Source organism: Coregonus lavaretus, assembly GCF_964263955.1.
Source record: "Coregonus lavaretus genome assembly, chromosome: 5".
Classification (NCBI taxonomy): Eukaryota; Metazoa; Chordata; class Actinopteri; order Salmoniformes; family Salmonidae; genus Coregonus; species Coregonus lavaretus.
In genome coordinates, this window is record NC_139992.1 from 70,818,356 (window position 1) to 70,828,563 (window position 10,208).

General features: G+C 39.7%; 1 protein-coding gene across 1 annotated transcript; it reads right to left on the bottom strand.

The window, feature by feature from the left end:
• Positions 1 to 5,403: 5,403 nt before the first annotated feature.
• On the bottom strand, positions 5,404 to 9,886 carry LOC311128933 (SLIT and NTRK-like protein 5; the record flags this gene model as incomplete). The annotated part of the gene is made up of 2 exons (XM_084161169.1): positions 5,404 to 8,064; positions 9,854 to 9,886. 2 exons carry the CDS (start codon positions 9,884 to 9,886, stop codon positions 5,404 to 5,406), a joined length of 2,694 nt encoding a protein of 897 aa, XP_084017295.1.
• Positions 9,887 to 10,208: the final 322 nt, after the last annotated feature.

The window sequence follows — 10,208 nt, forward strand, 5'->3', positions numbered from 1 at the left end:
AAGCTTTATTCTCCCCTGTAGGACTAGCTGAAACACATTCCCTGAGCTGTAATCCTCTAAGATGCAAACTGCTTCTTGTTCTTGGGCTTTAATAAGTGCCAATATTTCCCATCTGCTCATCCTATCACATTTTCCAGTACATGTAAGGCCAATAATCTTTGATCATGATCTCCTATATCACTTTTCCTGTTTATTGTCACCCTAAATGACAGGCCAACGAGCGTGCCAGGCTGTGATAGGCACTGATTGTAAAGGGGGCAGGCAGCACTCCAGGCCAAGATACGGAGAAGGACATGCCCTTGACGTGTTGTGCAGCCATCAGGCTAGGGAAGGGACTGATAAACAGAGGATGGGTCTAGCCCAGGGGCAAAGGTTCATGTGAAATGCACAAATCTGTAGGGAACCATGAGCAACACAGTTGAGAACACAAATAAGAAAAGGGGGAATATTATTGTGTACTGTAAAAACCACAGTACAGAACAGCATGGCCTTGAGAACCATTTAGATGGTATACAGTATATATGAGGCAGAGAATGTGTTTAATTGAAACCAGCAGTAGTCACAGTAAATGACAGGATATGTAGACAGGACAACATAGAAAACATCACAGTCTCTAGCCTGACAATCTAATCAAATACCTCAAATACTTCTTAACATAAAAAGCCTCTTACACACATGAACGCACAGAGTCATATTTTGTCTTTCACCAAAGTCCCATTTTGACGCTTGACATCAAATATAGTTCATATGTTAAGTTTGAGAAGTATAAATGGGAGAGGATAAGTGGGGATTGTGTCACTCCCCTCATGCTGGCAGTCATAAGCCAGGATGAGCCCCTACAAAAATCACTGCGCCTCACACCCACTGTTTCCAGCTGTGGCAAATGTGCTGGCAAGGTGTACGCTGACATCCTGAATCCCTACTAGACTTGCCAAGCCAGTAATTAACATTCCACTCCAACAGCTTAAATTCACACAAAGATGAATAAACAGAAAAGTATACACACATACAAGTGCACACATATACACAAACATGCACACACACAAACGCATGTGCTCGCACATATGCACAACACACACAAATGCACACGCACACAAACACACGCAACGCACACACACACAGGACACACACACAATGGACACAAATATTAATACAACTGCATGTTCAATCATTATTCCATGAATTATTATTGAACAACTGTACTGTCAGTGAGTTATGTCAAGTTTTTTTGTCCAAAAAATGTTGAGAGAGGATAGCTGTGTTGCCACATTGGCTGAAGTCCTTGAGGCATGCATGAATAGACTGAGTCAATAATTTATGCACCCAGACACACACACACACACACACACACACACACACACACACACACACACACACACACACACACACACACACACACACACACACACACACACACACACACACACACACACACACACACACACACACACACACACACACACAGAGTCAGACTGTGGCACAGTGCTGCACAGAGGAACAGAACAAATATCTTAAGGGCCAGGAACATATTTGAAGACACAGGGGAACAATGCAAATATTACCAGAGATAAGATTCTGTTTTTACCAGTGAGAACTGACTTTATACCCCTAAACAAAAAGGGGTGATCACAGTCATAAAACTCATACTGTATTTAGCATAAGTGATTTTGAGATTTTGATATTTCTCCTTGGGTGAACACTTGCAGTCATATGCTGCCTTCTCAGTGCCTGACACATCTCCTCAAGCTTACATAATGTAGATCTGCCCTAATTCCTCTCGCCAGAGCAATACTGTGAACTTCAAGGACTAAGCAACATAACACCAGCAATCTGCCAAACAGACGAGTCAAGACTATGTCATAGTGGATAAGGGGGCGATTAAAATGTACACTTTTCGTCTGATTCTTGAGAGCGATTATTGTTTTTACATTTACAGTATCCTTAAATCAAAGGTATATTATAAACTCCAAAAAGCAAATGCACTTCAATCAAGCCATTAACATGCAAGTCTTGCTTTTAACGAGGGATCTCATGAGACTCATTATAACAGACCAAAAATATTTGAGATGTAGAAATAATAAATTCTATCACTTTCAATTTACAATTGGGGCTAATTGCAAATTAGCACACATAATAATAGTTCTTGATACATTGCTTCATAGACAGACATATTACTGTGTTTGTCTATGTCTATGTCAGGTAATTTGATGTTTCCATGGATACTATGCCTGAGGAAACCAGTCTCCTCGAAGAATAGAGAGATTATTAAGTGTCTTTCCCCATCCATGGCTGTTGTACATATTGTACAGCTACAGACGGATCAGATTCCATTATCAAAGCACTATGCACATTTCTTCAGAGACATCAGTTAGCTGTCTTCACACAAAAAGCTTCAAATCGAAGATCTGCTGTTTGAATGTCGAAAGTAGTTTCAATTTAAATACATGAATTCAGACACTAAACTACACATTTCATCACCACAATGATTTTGGAAAGAGCGGACTGACTACCTTAAAACAATAATTTCATCCGTAGTATGATGAGTCTTGGCCCTGTCAAAAATGTCAGGTGAGCCCAAGGGCCCTTAGAGGAAGCAATTTTGTCAAACTCCCCAGACAATAGGTTAAAAGTCATAACTTTAAACAAAAATTAACAGTATGATCAACCAACATTTATCATATTGGAGTATAATATAGAGGGAAAATGACACAATCATCAAAAGACAGCAGAGGGTTAAGAGTATTTCAGATTATGTAACATAATTCATGTTTTGCACAATTTTGTATTTTTTCTGGATGAAATCATGAGAGCAGTGTAAACTGTGTATAAGAAGTGGCTCCTGTAATCTTAGTATTGATATGGAACATGCCAGTGGGCTTTTAGGGCAGTATTTAATAATCAAACCTCCCGGTGTGCTATGACATTTACTACTTCTAACATATTGGAGGGTGAAGGCAAAACAGAGACAGTATACAGAATGAATGCACATATTTTATTCATTGGCTAACAATAGGAGAAACAGCACTTTTTAAGATACATTTATCTCTGTGCTCACATCTTATTTCCAAGTTGCATTCCCTCTCATCCTGTGTGTTTCCACAATAAAAACCAGGCTTTGCACTCAGTGAAGCAGCAGTCCCCAAGGAGATGCAGCTGGCACATTCTACTTACAAAGTTGAAGTAATAAGTCATAATTCACCAAATCACTTACATATGAAAACTAAAGGGACAAGTCAATAAAAAATGGACCTAAGTGGAACACTCGCTGGACCTAATTTACAAAACCCTTGTATAAAAAATGAAGGAAAAAAAACACTTATGTGTACTTTGTTCGTACAAACAGATTTCCATGAGTCACATTGAATTTTTACAAGCTCTTTGATATACTTGAATGTGATACAAAACATTGTGTGTAGTTTTACTGCAAAGGCTATTTGCTTGTGATATATACACTGTACAGCCTAACTGTATATGGATGGATATATTAAATCAATAAAGGTTAAGGAGGTGGGGCAGGAATTACAGTAAATCATGTGATATATGAATTAAACTCTTATCATGTGATTTCAAACCCAACAAGAACAATGCTATGGTGCGATGACAGATACGACCTGCATACAGGAATCAAAAACAACAATTTCCAACCTCAATACAAAAAAGTAAGATTGACCATATTGGATCCATATTAAGATGTTAATCCAGTGCAATGCATTGTAATAGGGACAGTCTTTTCTTAGTGCCTTTGATTTTTGTTTTATTCCCCAAAATGGGTTAGAATGTATTATTTTTGAAACCCAGTCTGCTTTTCAGCACATACTGAGCAACTTCTGACATAATCTCATCACAAGCTTTAGGAAATGCCAACAACACAACATTGCAGTGGTGACCTTGGAACTAGAGACCAACACATAGAGACTGGTCAATTTCATTACATTTACAAATGTTTACACAATTCTTTGTCAATGCTTTGAATAGACACCGTACGTACCACAGTGAAAGGACCATACCTGAATATGTGTATGTTTAACAATGAATTAGAATGAGTAGATTCCGTAGTAATACCAAAGAAATGTATGAATGTTAAAAAATATTTTGAGTGATGAAATGTATAAAAGTGGCAGTCACCAGAAGTTATTTTGCATCCAATGCATTGTATATAGAGCTATTTCTAGCCATAATAGGGATACATAGTGTATGTATTTTCTGTTTATTTGTTGACAATGATATTCTGAATACTGATTTTGTATCCCTAAAGATACAAATAGGGAAATTGAGGATTGTCTCCATCCTGGAAAAATAAGTGGCTTTATGCAGGTGTAGTGCAAAATGTCTTATAACTTTCCTTCACAAAGCAGTGGTTGCATGTCTGCAATAAATTTACATATGGATATAGCCATGGTTATTTACATAGTCTACGAATTATGCAATATATATAAGAAAGTGACATCATATCCGTTGTTGACCTGTTCGGGTCAATCAGTGCATTGTGTGCAAAGTAATAAAACAAAAACAGAAGAAGAATTAAACCTCCAAAAATAGACAGTTAGAAAAAATTATATGAGCATACTGTTCCACCTCAAAACCGCCCATGAATTATGAAGTATGGATTTTCCATTTATCTTTAAAAAACATAGTTATTTGAATACCCATATGCATATAGAAGCCAGTTGAGCCTCTCTTTTTGAAAAAGTGCAACAAGCATACATAAACTGCATATTTACATTAGGGCTGGGAATTGCCAGCGACCTCACGATACGATATTATCACGATACTTAAGTGCCGATACGATATGTATTGCGATTCGATACTGTGATTTTATTGCAATTTAATGTTCCAAACATATTGCTCACTATATGTATGCTGCAGAGAGACGAGAGCGCATTAGAAAATGAGTTTTGATCAGTCATGGAAATAAAAGTGCTGAAAACATGTTGGCTCACTATTTAAAAAGATGATGGAGAACAAGCTATAGGATGAAAACTACCAGAGTTTTGACGAAGGGTCAGCCGACTAGCACTAGCGCTACCCTTGATTTTACAAATCGATACTTGGATATGCAGTACATCGATATATCATCCAAGATCATTTCTACTATCTATTTTTTCCCCATCACTGATTTACATAGAGTTGTTGGCTAAGGGATTGAATAACCTCACATTTTTCTCAAAGCAAAGACTGTAATTGATCAACAATAAACTAGCTACTGTAGCAACAGGCTGTATTGAGGATATATAAAGACAAAATAACTATTATTTTATGTTGTTAGGGGAAGCATCTGCATATCTGTATACTGTAGTTTCAAAAGATAGAAATCAGTCCTGTTAAAATTCAACATGAGCACTGTGTGCCAATGCAACAAACATAGCAATGATTCAACCTTTTAAGGGAAAAACATTAAGTCATTCAAAACTGGGTGAATGTTGTACGTTTCTCAAGAACTTCAAGGTAGTCGGGATCAATATGAAGCTTGGCTTTCAGTTCCCAGTACTCGCTCCTGTTAGGCTCAACATAAACAGCACTTGGTGCTGTGCAATACAATATTGTCTGTTGTATTCTTTCTGGGTGCATGTATTGGTGTCTGATATCGAAGTCTGACGTATACTGATTTGATGAATGGGCAGTATGCCTGCAAGGTAAAGCATTGCTGTAAGATGATGGCTTGTCTGGTTCTACATCTCTGTAGTAATACTGATGATCGTCTTCTAAGGGGGAGTGTTTGTTGAGTGGCTCTGGCGTGCTAACATTGTATTCAGAGTTTATTACGTTACTACCCGCCTCTTCATCTGAGTGATTATTCAGAAACGTCCCATTCAACTCATCAAAGTCTCTGTACCCATCCACTGACTTGCTCTGGGTTGGGCTATAGACTGTACTCTTGCATGTGTGTTCTGTGGGAGGGGGGATGTACTCATACACATGTCCTGCAGACGTCCTGACTTTTGGAATGGATCCCTTTTTGTAAAGACCGTACTCCATGTTCAACGAACTAATGCACGCGTTCATGGATTTATTCTGCTCATTTAGAGTCTTTTGACGTCTCTTCTTCAAAGCCGCAAACAGTCCTGCAGCGACAAACACTGAAACTATGAACATCAGGAGCAGGGCAAGGATCATAACAGATAGAGGAACACTGTTGATTTGTGTGTCGTCATCTAATGATGTTTCTATGGTGATAGTGCTGCCGGGAATGGATTCTTCAGAGGGTGGGATCATGGAGGCAAGGGTATCGGAGTTATTGGGACAGAAATTACTTGTCTTAATGTATCTCATATCCTCCCCGAACAGTCTCTTAGGTGAGCCACAGATGACGTTGTTTACAACCGTGCCAGTGCTGAGCTGTTCCAGCCACATCTTCATCTCCACAATTGAACAGCGGCAGTCCCAGGGGTTCTCAAACAAGTCTACCTGCACCAGTGATGTCAGCTGATCCAACACACCGCTGACAGGCAGATTGCGTAGGTGATTATTACGAAGATTTAGTCTGGCCAATTTCAACCCCTTAAAGATTTCCCCGGGTAAGGTCTTCAAGAGGTTATTATTCAGGAAGAGCAGCTGAAGGTTGGGGACATGCTGAAAGGTGTCTGACACAATTTCTCTAATGACATTATATTCTAAATATAAGAACTGCAGGCTCTCCAATCCATAGAACATATTGACTGTGAGGCGGTCTATCAAATTCCCATTCAGGTACAGCCTGCGTAACTGTGTTAAATCCCCAAAGGCTCTGTCATGGATGTGAGCAATCCGATTGTTGCCAAGGTGAAGCAAATCTAATCCAGTCGCTTCAATGAAATCTGATGTCCGCACCACAGGGATATAATTCCCTGTGAGATACATCTTTTTGGGATTGTAGGGTTTGGGATTTAAGTCAGAGATGCGCTCAATCTTTCTCTCTTGGCAGTTGACATTCAGACCGAGGTCTGAAATTTGGAGATTGCAAGTACAGGCAGTAGGACAGTCCAAAGGCACAGGGGATTTGGTTTGATATGAAATGATTTGACCGTAGTTTTGCGGTTTATTGGAGTGGATGCGAGACGTGGGTTTTGACTTTAGTTTGCCTGACTGGCGAGGTCCCTTGGTGGGCCTTGACGAGGACCGTGAGATGGCAGAGGATGTGAATGAGGCTGTGACTGATGCTGGTGTGGTTCTAAAGTATGCATCAGTGGTTTGATGTGCTTGGGGACGCATCTCATACTCTGCAATAGCTCTCCTGGGACACAGTTCTGGTTTAGAGACCTCATCAAGATCTCTCCCATGAAGCCGGAATGGAAACTCACAGACCACATCACCCACTAAAGCGGTATAGGATATGCTCTCAAGCCAGGCCTTTAGAGCAATCAGCTCACAAGAGCAGTTCCATGGGTTCTCCTCTAGTTGTAATTCCACAACACTGTCCATGTGTTCCAAAAGACCCGAATATGCGAGCAGTTTCAGTTGATTCCCCCTCAGGTCAAGGTGAGTCAAAGGGACATATTGGAAAATGTTAGTGGGGAGAGTAGAAATTAAGTTGTCATTTAAAATCAGGACCTCCAGATGACGCAGTTTGCTGAAGGCGTTTGGCTCGACATGGGTGATGTAATTGTAGTCTAGCTGAAGATATTCCATACTTTCAAGGCCAACAAAAAAATCTTCCTTCAAGGCATCGATTTTGTTATTGTTGAGATGTAATCTTTTTAATCCCTGAAGTCCATTAAAAGCTCCTGATTCAACGTCGGATATGTCATTGTTGCCGAGATGCAATATTGTAAGCCCATTGTATTCAACAAAGTCATTGGCGGAGAGCCTTTTCAAAAGGTTCCCTGTGAGCAGTAAATGATATGTTGTGAAGTACACAGGGCTTACTTCAGAGAGATCGACAATTCCTCTACTTTCACAGCTCACTGTCAGTATCCCCTCTTTCTCCTCACAGGCACACAATCTTCGACATATCTCTCCATAATTGTCAAACATTTCAACGATGCCCACCGATGTAGCCATCAACAATATAATTACAATCCAGAGATGCATTTTCCTATGTCGATGGCCAAACTCACATTGTTGGGCCGCTGAAGTATGCACTGTCATCTAGAAGAAGAAGATATACAGGTCATATGACGAAACATACTTAAACAACTCCATTCTCATGAGTCCTCAAACAGCCTGTAATTATAATGCTCAGGAATAGCACCTGCCCAAGGGTAACTTCTGGCTGCCACAGAATGACCCAAACTAACTGAACTAGAATAGAGCAGGACTCTTAATGAAAAAATTGACATTAATTACACTCCAGTAACATCCAGTAAGTAGCATAACAATGAGGTGAATAATGAACAAAGTCACACTAATAGCCCATACTTTAGCCCAGTGTGAAAACAAAAACATTCATTATTCAATTATCTATCAAAATAATGAACACATGTCATATACAATTAAATAGCCTTGATGTGCAAAAGCCATAATCAAAACTATCAACCTGGACTCAGGGGTAGACGTATGATATGTTAAGAATTGCAATTCGTACAATGTTTTATGAATTTGCAAAACATATGATATGTTATGAATTCCAATTTGTTGTGTCTAACGTTAGCTAGGTGGCTAGCGTTAGCTAGGTGGCTAACATTAGCTAGGCTAGGGTTTAGGATTAGGGGTTAGGGTTAAGGTTAGGGTTAAGAGTAAGGTTAAAAGGTTAAGGTTAGGGGAAGGGTTAGCTAACATTCTAAGTAGTTGCAAAGTAGCTAAAAAGTAGTAAGTAGTTGCAATGTTGCTAAAAGATTTGAACATGCAACCTTTGGGTTGCTAGACGTTCGCGTTACACGGCCACCCATCCACCCTGACCAACCACCCTACTTTAGTTTTTGCCTTAAGTAACCTTCTGTCTTATGTAAACATACGAAACATACTAATTTGAGTGTCCTGGATTTACATTTACTTTGTTACGTCTAGTCTATGAGACCAGGCTGAAACAATGTATACACTTATATCTAAAAACAACTATGATGACTATTGCCACAGAAATGTAGCCTCAGCACCAATGCAAACAATCCCACGTCGTGTCTACATAGGATAATTATATTTAGAAATTCTTACCTCACTCACTGGTAAATAAGGTTCCTTGTTAGGTATGACAACGTATGTTCCATTGTATGACTTGCTAATGTTCTAAGATGCCTATTTGTTATGAACACGTTAGCCGTCAGTAATGCACTAAAGAGGATAAAAATAAATGCTGATCAACCATAACTGCCAAATGCCTTTCTCTTTTCATAACGCGCTGTGCCAGAGGAGACAACGCTATGCCTGGTAACAAAGTTGCTTATTCTGTCTCCCTAGATGAATTGCTCTATCTGTCTCTCGCTCACTCTCTCTCTCTATCTCTCTCTCTCTCACACACACACACACACTCACGCATGCCCTCTCTCCGCCCCCTCCCCCTCTCCCACTCTCTCTCTCTCTCACACACACAAGCACGCGCGCGCACACACACATACACACAGACGAATCCTGTTATTTTTTTCTTGATCGCACCTGCAAAAACTGCCGTTTGTATGGTGTTACCTTGACTACTACATTTATCATGAACATAACAAGAAATCCTCGGTTGACCTGTCACTACACTTAACTTGTAGACTACACACGGAGACAACTTCCCTGGCATTTCTTAGCAAATAGCCTGCAATTTAGCCCCTTCAACTAATAAGCTACTATCAAGGGGGCATAACATACGATTATATGACAATCAACCTAAAGATAATAAGCACCTCGACTTTTAACATTTGCAAGTGTCCTCCACTCACCCACGAACGTCTGATAAATGTAATGTAATTTAGTGCAATACAGAGGAAAAAATACATTAAATTGAATGGACACATCTTACCCAGTTACACTTCCAAAAGGCGTTACACTGCATGGATACCGATACTGTCCAAACGTGATCAATAATTAATCGGCTTCCAAGTGTTTCGTGTCCTCGATAGATGGCGAGTGAGTGAATGCGTTTAATATGTTAAAACTGAGGACCTTTATTATTCACAAGATGGTCAATCTAACAGGGGAACCGATTACAGTGCGTCTGCTTCGTTTAAAATCAGCTGTACGAAATAATGTCATCAGCACTCTGAATTGTTTTAATACATTTAACTTTTCACATGAGAATCACCACATCCTCTGAGGTAATAGTCCAGCCCTCTCTCCACACCCAAATATAAAAACGTGAGAAAGAACACACCCCT